Source organism: Carcharhinus amblyrhynchos, chromosome 9 (assembly GCF_965287045.1).
Source record: "Carcharhinus amblyrhynchos chromosome 9, sCarAmb.v2.hapA, whole genome shotgun sequence".
NCBI lineage: Eukaryota > Metazoa > Chordata > Chondrichthyes > Carcharhiniformes > Carcharhinidae > Carcharhinus > Carcharhinus amblyrhynchos.
Genome location: NC_137332.1, coordinates 33,536,786 through 33,549,697, shown reverse-complemented (window position 1 = coordinate 33,549,697; position 12,912 = coordinate 33,536,786). Strand labels below are relative to the sequence as shown.

At 41.6% G+C, this 12,912-nt stretch overlaps 1 protein-coding gene across 4 annotated transcripts in view; it reads left to right on the top strand.

Moving 5' to 3' along the window:
• Window positions 1-144: 144 nt before the first annotated feature.
• Window positions 145-12,912, top strand: part of LOC145348342 (peroxiredoxin-1-like) — a 29,719-nt gene continuing 16,951 nt past the window's right edge. The window contains exons 1-5 of one of the 4 annotated variants that reach the window (XM_080196551.1): window positions 145-265; window positions 1,821-2,023; window positions 2,440-2,588; window positions 7,580-7,641; window positions 10,225-10,341. In XM_080196551.1, coding sequence (XP_080052677.1) covers window positions 10,236-10,341 — 106 coding nt within the window. In that variant the 5' untranslated portion in view covers window positions 145-265; window positions 1,821-2,023; window positions 2,440-2,588; window positions 7,580-7,641; window positions 10,225-10,235. Of the gene's footprint in view, window positions 266-1,820; window positions 2,024-2,439; window positions 2,779-7,579; window positions 7,642-10,224; window positions 10,342-12,912 lie in introns of all 4 variants that reach the window. The other 3 variants (XM_080196550.1, XM_080196549.1, XM_080196552.1) reach the window with 3 other exon arrangements.

Below are 12,912 nucleotides of genomic sequence, written 5' to 3'. Positions count from 1 at the left end.
GCGCAAATCGGGGAAGTGCGCTTTGCCTGATGCGCGTGCGCGAATCGGGGAACGGACTCCGCCTGTTGCGCGTGCGCAAATCGGGGAAAGGTGGGGCTCTGCCTGTTACGCGTGCGTGAATCGGGGAAGGTGTTCTGGCTGTTGCGCGTGGGCGGGCCGTAGTGCCGGGGGGAAGGGTGCAGGAGCACGTGGCGTTTGCGCGGGTTTAACGGTTTCCAGTGGAGGGCGCGAGGCGGCGAGTACGGGCGGTTGGTGATAACGGCAGGTAATAAATATCCAGCCCCTCAAGGCCGATTACACCGAAAGAGAGCTATTCTTTCGGTATAAAATAACATCACGGTTTAAGAAAAAGTCAAAAGAAAATGATACGAAGCCCTTGGGTTATCGGGTAGGCATTGGCGTCATTAAGAAAAACGCTTTTCTGATCTTGAATCGGAACAAAACGTCCCCAAGCACTGGTCCCGATCACTAACATTAACCAATTGCTAACCTTAGTAAGTAACATATCCTAGCCGGAGAGTGGTGAGAAAGAAACTTGTTGTCTATCTCCGAGTGGCTGAAGCGAATCAGAAAGATGGATTAAATGGGGGAATGGGGATGTATGGACACCTGGAGGGAGGGAAGTACTTGCTGATAGGGTTTGATGGAGAAGGGGGTGAGAGGAGGAGGCTCTGTTTGGACATGAACACTGTCATCAACAGGATGGTGCCGTGCATGGTCTATTATACTCTTGTGTGTGCATATCTGCTGTCCAGACATTGACCATACAGATTGATCCTGTTAATTTTTTTTTGTTTTCATTCCAATTCAATCAAATCAAGTCCAATTCAGAGTCCCAACAAGTTGACACATTCCCGATCCAAGCTGATGAGACAGGGCTCTCATTTCCTGTATTGGGCTTGATCTACATGATCCAAGCTGACTGGAGTAGGCATTGCACTTTGCTTGATCTCATCTGCATCTTAGCCAAAAGGCAGAGATGCCACTTTAAAAAGTTGCTTCAAATGAAGCTAAAATGTAACTTAATGACTTCAACCAAGCACAGCATGTCAATACTATACTTGATCTTAGCCAATGTCCACTTCATTTGGATCGTGGTTTGTTGCATGCAACTATACCTCACGCTCGAGTCGGAAATTTGCTGTGGCATTCCCATGAAATGGTGGCACAGTGGTTAATATTGCTTCCTCATAGCGCCAGAAATTGATTCCCAGCTTGGGTCACTACCTGAGCAGAATGTGCACGTTCTCCCTATGTCTGGCTTTCCTCCGGCTGCCATAATTTCCTCCCACAGCCTGAAAGCTGTGCTGGTTAGGTGCATTGGCCATGCTACATTCTCCCTCAGTATACAAAACAGGTGCCGGAATGTGGCAATTGGGGATTTTCACAGTAATTTCATTACAGTGTTAATGTAAGTCTACTTGTGACACTAATAAATACATAAAGCCTGGGTGATCTTAATGAAGAATAAATCAATAAATGAAATCACTGGTAGTTAAAATCAATCCTTGAACTTGCCTAGGAGAGATAAAGCAAAGCTGTCTTTTTCCTGTGACTTGTATCTCATTTAATTCAATAAAGTCCAAGTTTCTCAGGGTTTGAATTGGCTAAGGGGGAAGCCTTCTGGCATTTTTGGACAGCCTGGTAATTTTATTGCTGGGATATCATTTCTGTTTGACTGACTGCTCTCATTGTTGCGTTGAGGTTCAGCTTATTCACATGATGCACATAATTATGATCTGACTCCAGTGCCTGTTTATACCAAGAATGTATCTCAAGTGAGGATGCATTCTTTGTGGTCTTTATTGTACTTTGAACAGCTGCAGAAAAAACGTTTACAACAGAAATGAATTGAAGGGCACTCTCCCACATTTCTGATGGGGAGGTCAAGGAGGAGGAAGGACAGAATATAGTGTTCTCAGGAGCATCTCCAGAGCTACAGAGGTGACTGGCAGGATAGCACCATCAGCCCAGGAATTGGCTTCATGTAGAAAGAGGCTCTGTGGCCAGTGGAACAGCAGGGGTAAGGACAGTTTTTCACCTCCCCACCTTTTTCAAGAGCATCTGAATATACTCATTTTATCCTCTTTCTCACCACTCAACAATTCCCTCCCCTCCTTCTGCATTCAGTCGGAAGGCTGTATTACAAAGCCTTCCCTTCACGTACCAGACCCACTCACCTTTCATTACTGTCTTCACAATATGCATTAATGAACAGGAATCTCTTGTCAAATCTTACCATTTGCACAAGCACTAACTACTCATTGTATTCCTTTCTCACTTCACATTTCATAAGTTAAGGTTGACATTCACATTTCCATCCTAATTCCACTTTGTTTCCTCCAAAATTCTCAGCATATATCCTAGTTGTACAATTTCAACACATCCCCACTTACGTTCTCATCGGTCACTCAATAACTGCCTCCCCTCTTTCTGCAGGACAAAGCAGGTCTTAATGCCAAGGATCTCATGAAGACTCGAGAAGGGGTCACCAACATCATTGATCTCACTCAAGTTGAAGATTCCTTGGAGAATAGTGACCCAGACAAAGTTATGTATCAGGATGAAGAGGCTGACACCTTATCTGAGTAACATGACTGGATTTTCGACAAGATTTACACTTTGTACTTGTCTTTTTCCTGTTTCATTTAGATTCTAACAGAATGAGGCACAATACAAGATATCTTGAAGGAGAACAGTCTTTCTGAGGATGCTCTGTTAGTTGCACCATTTCTCCCAGGCACCATTTGGACACTGACATGCTGCATGGGTTACATGGTGAGGCAGAAGGGTCTACATGTAGTGAAATGCAAAGTATCTGTGAGCATCTGAGGGAATAGGGGAACAGGAATAGCTCATAGAGAGCTCAGATGAGGGCAAGGTTCCTTTCCAGCATTGCTAAGAAGGTCAGAGTTGAGCAAGATTTTCTCTGGGTTTCTGAAGCCACTGTCAAGCTGAAATGGGGTCAGAAACCTGCATTGTGTAGAAACAGTTGTTCACTGTGATTTTCCCTGAATTGACAAGTTAACTGCAGAGGGCAGGATCTTCATCCAGTTGAGGTCAATGCATGGGCCCTCAGCTGGATGGCCAGTCAGGGGCCTTCCAGCTTGAAAGGAGCAGCAGGTGGCCAAGGCAGTTAAGCAAGGGAGAGTGTTTCAGTATGGAGGTGCCCTCTGCAATGTTTGTAAATTAAATATGAAGAAATATTTTTGCAGCCAAGCCATGTGTGTGATGGGAGACTCTCTACAAGGTGTCTGTGGCTGTTGCAGCATCCAAGGCAGGTAGACCCTCCAGACTGCTTGGAGTGCTGGTCCACTTGTCTGCCACTGGAAGACAGTCTCCAGGTATCTAAACCTGCCCCTGCTGCCTATGGGAACCTGGAGGCTGATTGGAAAATCTCAGTCCGCCCCTATAATTGACCTTAAGCGATGTTTAATGAGTTGTTGGTAACCCGTTGCGTATTCTACAACCCAGGATGGAACTGGGAAACTAATACATACTGGACGGTGGTGTTATTTATAGTTATCTCCTATCACTGTCATCCAATCCCAGGAGGTGCATCAAATTCTGTTGACTCAGCCATGAAAGGAAAACTTATGGTCTCACAGTAGTAGTTATATTGGAAGGCCTGCAAAAGACTTACAGCAATAGCTGAGAGTGTGAAGGAGTCAGTTTCCATAGATACAGGCAAAATACTGCAGATGCTGGAATCTGCAACAAAAACAGAAAATTCTGGAAAAACTCGCGTCTGACAGCATCTGTGGAGAGAGAATAGAGCCAGTGTTTTGAGTCAGGATGGCCCTTTGTCAGAGATGTTGTAGAGTTTTTACTGGACTAATAATGCAGGGAATGTAAATTCAAATCTCAGCATGGCTGTTTGAGAATTTGAATTCAGCTTTAAAAACCTGGAATTAAAAACTTTTAGGAAAAAGTGACTGTGAACCTGTTGGAGGGTTGTAAAAATCCATTTGGCCCACTCTGACGCTGTTATTCAGTCAGACCTGTGTGTGACTCAGGTCCCACACCAACATGTTTGACTTAACTGCCTAGCAAGTCACTCAGTTGTATCAAGTGGTACATCACCACCATCTCATATGTCTGTCTGCTTGTAGCTGCTCCCACCAGAAATTCTGCCATAATACTATATATCACACACTTGACTTTGTCTTTCCATGACTAACTGGGGATTATACTGTCTGAGGTTCTGGACTCTTCACAGATGACTGGCCACTTGGCTTACTAAGTATTGTGTCAAACCCTAAGTGTGTCACATGCCTTGCTGGTCTCTGTCTTCCGAGCCATTGTCCTACTGACTTTTTTGGATCTTCCTCTTTTAACATTCCCAGTCTTCTTGCCCACTCCAGACCAGCCATAGTTGGTGATGCCAAAGGACACCTGGTGATTGGCAATAAACTGTGTCACTATTGGTGATTTTTACATCATGAGAACTGTTTTAAAAATAATGAAACCAATTAAAGCATCACACCTAGTCTTAATTTCACTGATTATTCTGCTTGATGCAGTAGTCACATTGAGAGTGATCTTCTGATTAGATAGTTTTTGTTTACAGAAATCAGCGGATACATTAAGCAGAAAATGACTAAATTGATGCCTGCTTCGTAGTATGTTTTAGTGAGCATCAATGCAGGAGCCACTCAGACGTGTGGAAAACAAACCTAGCTGATAAATGAGTTATTAAGAATTGCTTTGAAACTAGACGCATAAAGATAATGTAAATATTTGAACTAATGATAAATGGCATGAAATGAATTATTTCTTTATTATATACCAAAGAATAAAATCACAATTAATTGGAATTATAAGCCAATTTTGTTGAAATAAATGACCCAGTAGTACAGTACAGAAGATCATTCTATCAAGTTTATGCAATGTTAATTACTTTAAAAAATGTAGATAGTATAGAGAAATGTGGAAGAAGCCAATCCATTAAGAACAATGAAATAAAAGATAATCTGTTTTGATGGTGTTGGTTAATAAATAAATGCTGATTAGCATACTGGAAAATCACTCCACCTTTTCTTTAAATATTGCCATTAGAGCTTTATATCTTGAGGAAGGGAGACAGAGCTGCAACTTAATGCTGTATCCAAAAAATTAAACAACAGTACAACACTTCTCAGTACTGAAGTGAGGCACTAGCTCAGATAATATGCTTGACAAGAATAATAACAAAGGCAAAAACAAAAAATCCTTCACATAATACAGCAGCATTTCCCAAATGTTCTCAGTGTGCTCCCCCCAAGGCATAGGGGAACACATTCCCCCCCCCCACCATATTTCGAAGTTTAAATATCACCATCGCGTATTTGTCAGAGTATCACATTTTTACATTGTGGCCACAACAGCATTTTCCAACAAAAGGATGCTACTCAACCAGCCAGTATTGTACATACAAATGCCAAATACTTGGCTGATTGTTCCTTTCCATATTTAAACTAAGGAGAAAAAGTAAATTAAGGAGAAAACAATAAACCAGATTGCAAACCTAATGCACGATGTTAGTCTGTTGTGTCGGCATGTCACATACCATTAGTGGGCCTACTTTTGCAGCTTCTCAAAGTATGGCTACAGTTTTGAGATTGTCTCTCAAATTGGCCTCACACAATGAAGTGTCTGATTTTGAACAGCTGTTGCTTGGTTTAACAAGTTTACAAAAAGCAAATCCTCGTCCAATAATATGTTATTAATGTATCACAGGTAGGCAATTAAGAGACAGTCTCTGTTGCTGTTGGTGGTTTCATCCACTTGGATAGCAAAGCGGTTGTTACATGGCTTTTCAATGAGTTGCTCTTCCAAGTTCTTTGACAAATCACACAAATTCTTTAGCAAATGTGTTGTCTGACAAAAAAACAGCTTTTCCCCCCATGTTGCTCCCGTTGCTTAATTTGTCAGTTATAACTAGGAAACGCTTTGATGGTGGCCATGTTGTGCGGATAGAATTTTATTTTCTTATTCCACCATTGTCATACATACTCAAATTATAATGTGCAGGGGGAAAATAGTTGATATTTGACTTTGGGTTTTTTCTCCCTATCCCAAAGTTGGGGAAGCGCTGTAATACAGGTTGAGCTGGTTCTGTTCTTTTTAGGAAGAGGTCACAGGGTGAACTTTCTTTTACTGTGGTCTTGGTATATATCAATGGTTTTATTTTTTGACCTCTTCCTGCTCTTATACTTTGGCAAGCCTTGTCCTAAGTCTTCCGCAAGGGATTTGCAGCCTCAGTCCAACACTCACTTGGCTTCCACTGTTGAGATTTGGGGGAAAAAATGATGGTTTGCTTTAGTTAACTATCCTCAGTTATTTCTACACTCACTTCTGTGAGTTCTTTGTATTTGTACTTGGTTCTTTTTAGTTGAGAAAATTTTTCTAATGAAAGCATTTTTAAGAATTCAAGTCTTATTTTGATCAAATAAAATGTTCATAAATTGTTTCATTCTCGGCAGTAAATTTAAATACACTTTAATATAAATTCTAAAATATACTTACCTTTTCCTCTGTAGCTGATCATGATAAATGTTTCAATGCCTTAGTGTCAAGCATAAATGGCAGTGAACTTGACTTTTATTTATTTTGACTTTATCATATCATTGATGTAGTAGTAGTTTGTTGAGATTGTCAGTTCTCCCAGTTCCTATGAACTCTGCTTTAGTGGCGGAACAAAACAAGGTACTGAAAGGCTTTGATTCTGTTAAAGCACCTTCATCTGAAGTTGATGTAGTTCCGGTAGCCACTTATTCATCCTGAAATCTTATATTTGGCCTGAACCTATTGTGATTCAGGGCCAAGATTGGATCTAGAAAATCTCTTAAATGTTGTTACTTAAAAATTAACATTGTTTTAATGAAATCTTCGCTGAGATGACATTGGAATCAGTGGTTGCTCCCACATCTCTCTTAAAGCTGTTCACAGGAACATTACTGAATATCTGAAAAAATATTCTTTTTCAACCCAAAGAGGGTAATTCAAACATAATTTAGTTTCTACCGTGCATCAAATATGATAGTTGCATTGGCTAAGGAGATTGAAGATAAATATCTTCAGTCTGGTAACATTTACCCAAATCTCTTGAGGGATGTCATGGAAGCCAGTTGTTGGCACTGCCTATAGACTTACTAGTTGTTTGATATTCATGAGATATTAAAGGACTGAAAGCGTGCCAACGTACTACTTCTATTTAACAAGAAATGCCATTCCAATTTAAGCTTCATTTCTATAATGGGCGATGTACTGCACTGATAAAACCTCCACTAAGCTCATTTGGCAACTTGGCATTCTTGCTGATGTCTATTGTTGATCTCAGCTAACATTCTGACTACAAACATTTTGAAACTATGAACTACTTCAACTGCAAAGGAAAGTTGCTTTATATTTGATATCCTAGAGTTACCTGTCATGCCTTTTTATTTCATAAATTCTGACATTGGGCCTGATTTTACCATCAAGTTGCACCCTTTTTTGGGCCATTTAAATGCATTTGCATGCATTTACATTAATTTAGTGAGCTGCATGCCCAACCTTACTGGCACTTCATTCTTTACCATCTGGTTTGCCCATCCAGATTCAGCGTGAAACAGACATACTCCACAAAAATCCAATTTGGGCACTCCAGTTAATGAGGAGGTAAGTACCAAGTGTCTGGTTGCTCTCTACTTGAGATTGGCTTGGGTTGGGGGGGAGGTGGGTCCAACGGCTCTCTGCTTGAGATCGGTGGTGAGGGGGAGGGTCTGCTGCAAGTGTGTCCTCAATAAGGGGGAAGAGGGGTTCTGTTGCCACTCTGCCTGTTATAAGTAAGAGGGGGGTCTGCTGCCAGTCTGCCTCAGATCAGTGAGGGGGATGGTCTGCTGCCATGCTGCCTGATATCAGTGAGGGGAAAAGAGGGTTGCTGTCACTTTGCCTGAGATCAGTGGGGGGAAAGAGGAGGGGGCTGCAATCAGTCTGGGTGGTAGGGGATAAAGGAGTCAATGTTATGGGATGGGGCAATGTCTGTGGGGGCCGGGGAAGGCATTATCTGGCTTGGGAGGGATGTGGCAGGGGAGTATTACTCTTTCATTTTTTTTCTGCACATGCGCAGTTGGAGGTGCTGATTGGAGCTGCAGGGTTTCAGGCTGTGCAGCACGCTTCAGAATTGTTAATAGTTTTTCAGGCAGAGTGTGTGTGAGAATGGATCTAAAAATTGAATCTGAAACACTCCCATTTTCAATTTGCCCCAGCACTTAGAATCAAAATGGTAAAATAGGGCCCATTGTCTTTATTAGTAACTGATACAGCTCCACTAACTGGTTCCAGAAAGTCTGGATCCCTTAGTTTAGGATCTGGATACATCTGTTTATTTTTGGGTTTGCATGGTAATTCACTATCATTTATATAGCACCTTAAGACATTCCACAAAACATTTAATGATTTCATTTTGAAAGTTCAATCATTTTGTAAAACAACAAAGCTCAAATCACAGTTAAATGGAATCACCAAATTTTTTTGTGAAATTTGTATGTTCATTCTGACTCCAGAGACGTGGGTAAAAGATTTTGGATGACACTTTAGTGTGGTACCAAAACTCATGCTGTGCTGTTCAGTTGTTTGCCGATTTTACTGCATCACCTTCCCGAGGCTCATAAGATGCCGCCTGAGACCAATGGAGAATGCTGTTCTGTGAGCCTCACTGCCCGAGTTCTGGGGCGGGTGTGCCAGTAAAATTCTGGTAATTGGGCAGTATTTCCTGGCCACACTCACCCCAAGGCTGGAAATTCCCACCTGAAGTCACCGGATATTTGCATGGTCCGCCCTTGCCCCCTACGATTCCCGTAGCGGGCGGTTCCTGTGGCGGGTAGGATGGGATAATTCTGTCCACAGTGTTTGGATGTGATGTTAAACCAAGATCTTTCTTCCATCTTGTATCTAAACAATCCTCAGCATTAATTGAATAGGGAGTTCCTCCAATATCCTGCAACAGTTTTTCTGAACCAACACTTAAATTAGATGTACCATAGAACCATAGAAAATTACAGCCCAGAAACAGGCCTTTTGGCCCTTCTTGTCTGTCTCGAACCATTTTTTGCCTAGTCCCACTGATCTGCACTTGGACCATATCCCTCCACACCCCTCTCATCCATGTACCCTTCCAAGTTTTTCTTAAATGTTAAAAGTGACCCCGCATTTACCACTTCATCCGGCAGCTCATTCCACACTCCCATCACTCTCTGTGTGAAGAAGCCCCCCCCCCCCGCAATATTGCCCTTAAATTTTTCTCCTTTCACCCTTAACCCATGCCCTCTGGTTTTTTTCTCCCTCAGCCTCTGGAAAAAGCCTGCTTGCATTCACTCTATCTATACCCATCAAAATCTTATACACCTCTATCAAATCTCCCCTTATTTTTCTATGTTCCAGGGAATAAAGTCTTAACCTATTCAAACTCTCTCTGTAACTCAGCTTCTCAAGTCCCACCAACATCCTCATGAACCTTCTGTGCAACCTTATTTACATCCTTCCTGTAACTAGGTGACCAAAACTGTACACAATACTGTAAATTAGGCCTCACCAACGCCTTATATAACCTTACCATAACACTCCCCACTTTCCAAATAGTTTGGAAATAGACTGCGAGTCTTGCAGCATCTGCGGAGAAACAATTTTTCAGATTAACGACCTTTCACCAGATTAGATGTGAACTGCTGAATATTTCCAACATTTCAGATTTTCAGCATCTGGAGTATTTTGCTTAGGACTGAGAACTGATGTGATTGAGCCTCTGATTGCTTTTTGTGGGATCTCACTGTGATAGATATGCTGCTAGATATCATACATTACAACAATGAATACATTTCTAAAGTACTTAATTGTCTTTAAAAGATTCGAGACTTCCTGAAAATGAACAAAAATGCAAGTTTTTTGGAAAATTGAGCATGCTGAGCCAAAGTATATCTTATATCTTGTATTTAATCTGATCAGCACACAGAGATTATTAAAATTCAGAGATGCAATGGAAATGTGAATGTATTGGGGAAATTATGTCGTAATTTTTTCACAAGCTTTTATTTCTAAAGAAAAAGATGGCAATTTTAAAACAATCATTTCCCACTCTGGGTGGGACAGAAAATCCTGGCCAATAAGCATTTATGTACTAGACAGTAAATGTCATTCAGGGTTTAAAATAATCTGTTTGATTAATAGAACATTCCTATATTTTAAAAGCAATTATTTTTCCAGTTTGATTCAGAATGACTGCTGGAAAAGCTACAATTGGGAAACTAGCCCCCGATTTTGAAGCCACGGCTGTGATGCCTAATGGACAATTTGAGCAACTCAAACTGTCTAAATACAGAGGTAAGAATAGTGACAAGGTTTTAGATAGTATTTGTTATAAAATGAGTTTAAAGTGACCTTACGTTCTGTAATAACTTACCACATTGGCTGTGTTTACATGTGGTCAGGGACAACCATTCAAATGGGTTTAAGTTCTTAATGTGCTGGGAAGCTAGTTACAACCTACTCATTTCTCTTTTATGCCTCAGCATAAATTGCAGCAAATGGCAACCCCCTGTGGAATAGGTGGGCTGGCAATTGTGGAGCAGAATTTTAACTGCCAAGGAGAGGGGGGATGTGGGTTTGCCAATGGGCAAGTGGTGAAATACCTGAAAAGTAACTTATGGAAACCTGACATAATCTTGCTCATTTCTGGCTTTTATAAGGGTGCATTCTGAAGTGTGTGGGAAATCCCAGTGGAGCTGTCATCTCTGGAAATATCAAATAATGTGACTTTATCCTAGAATTTTGGCTGTAACAGCTGGTGAACTGAGTACTCAACCTGTGGAACTGACCAGTGTCAAAAAGGTGAGGGCACAGCAGGGACTCATTAAGAGGTGAAACTGACAGGTTGGGAATCTGCATTGCCTCTTTGCCACCTTTGAAGTGTGCAGTTACTGCTTCACAGGTGATATCCAACCTTTTGAAAGTTACTTTCACCTATCCACTTGGACTTTATCCACTTGAATCTGCACATTTTTTTGCTGTCAGCCTTTGAATAAGCTTGTGCACTGTGCAGTGGATATCTGATGAGGGATAAGAAGAGCAGCCACATCAACACCACCAAAAGTAGTAATCTTGTTCTTAGTCACATGCCACTCCATAAGACAGAGGGGGTAGATGCAACTCTAGTTCGAAGGAGACAATATCCTCAGCAAAGGGAATCCAGACAGAGGATCGATTTCCTCCTTATGATGGGGCAACAAACTGCCTCAGGAGACAGGATTTTAAGGCAGATCATTGCTGATATTTGCAGTCTATTGAAACAAGGCTTCCTTCCAAAAGGGACAGATGGGCATACATTACCCGTGATCGTCAAAGTCATCACAGCCATGACTTCCATCGCTTTCAGTTGATCCTGATGACATTTGCAAGATTTTACAACCTGCTGCCCCAGGTGACATTCTGTGTTTGCCAAAGTTGCTATTTTTGTGCACTTTGATATTGATGCAGCCAGTAATGTGGAGGGCACTCACATTTGCTGCAGTAACTTTATTCCTATAGGAACACCATTGGTATTATGCTCAGTCCCTTGAATCAAGGATTATGTCTATGGGTGTAGTGCTGCTGGAGTGCACTAGAGTGCCGCTTTGCCTCCTGCAAACAGAAGGTGGAAGAGGAAACAACTGATGGTTCCAAACAGAATGACAGAATCAGTCATGGAATCTTTACAGTGCAGAAGAAGACCATTTGGCCCATCAAGTCTACATTGATGATCTGAAAGAGCATTCTACCTAATTGCCCTTATCCTTGTAACCTTGATTAAATCTGCTCCCCACCACCCTTTCAGGAAGTTCATTCTAGACTCCAGCTATCTTCTGGGGACTGAGGACCTGGGCTTAATGTTTTAAATGGAGTTCTTATTATTCGTGCTGAGTAGCCAGGGCACAGGAGCTGACAGACTGGTCTTTAAAAAATTGTTCTTTCAGATCACTTTCATTCATTGCCGTGTTGCTGCTGGGGAGGTTGATGGGTGAGGTGGAAGAGGGACATGGTGTTGGGAGATGGGCAATATGGCGTAAGGACATGTCTGAGTTCCACAGCCCCTTAGGGAAAAGGTGATGCATTGATTTTCATATGGACGTCAGCAGAGTTTTTAAAAAAACTCAAACAGGAAATTATTAATTTCAAACAGAATTTGTGTCAGGTATGGGGATGAAATGTGAGGATCGTTAAAGTAGGACTTTGACCAGGTATTGGGAATTGAAGATGAAACAGGCCATGTGGGCAAACAAAATTCTTTCACCACATCCCTTTAAAACTGGCAGATCTAGTGTATGTTTTGGATACTGTTTGAAGTTGGCTGTCTGGAATTCAGTTTATCTAGATCACTCAATGGGAAATTGGTTGGTCCAGCTATTGCCACGTTTCTGGATTGAGCTGTTCTTTACTCACATCTTCTGTTGCCATTTTGTGAACTTGTCCCTTTCTCCGTTGAAAGTTTCTTCTCCGTTACCCTCACAGTATTATGGTACAAAATATTAAAATGTGCCCATTGTGTTAGATTGAACTGATCCCTGTGTTTTCAAATATTTCACAAATGAGAGGACCGTGATCAAGTCTGACTGGGGCTGGACTGCAGCATGCCTTTCCCTCCTTTGCTTTTATGGCCAAATCAGAGGTTGCCTCTATGTGAAAAACAGTGTGTTTCTATTGAAACTGTTCACAACCTCAGGATGTACAATGTACTGAACAGGCAATTAAGTTATTTTAGAGCAGAATCACTGTTGTTGTAAATGCAGGAAATAGATTGGGGAGTTGAAAATGGGAGGGGTGTGTTGGGGGAGAGGAGTTGGATGTTAAGGATATTTGGTGGGAGGAAGTTGGAGGGGATTCTCAGTGCAATCCACTAAATTAATTGTCTGACTAGAT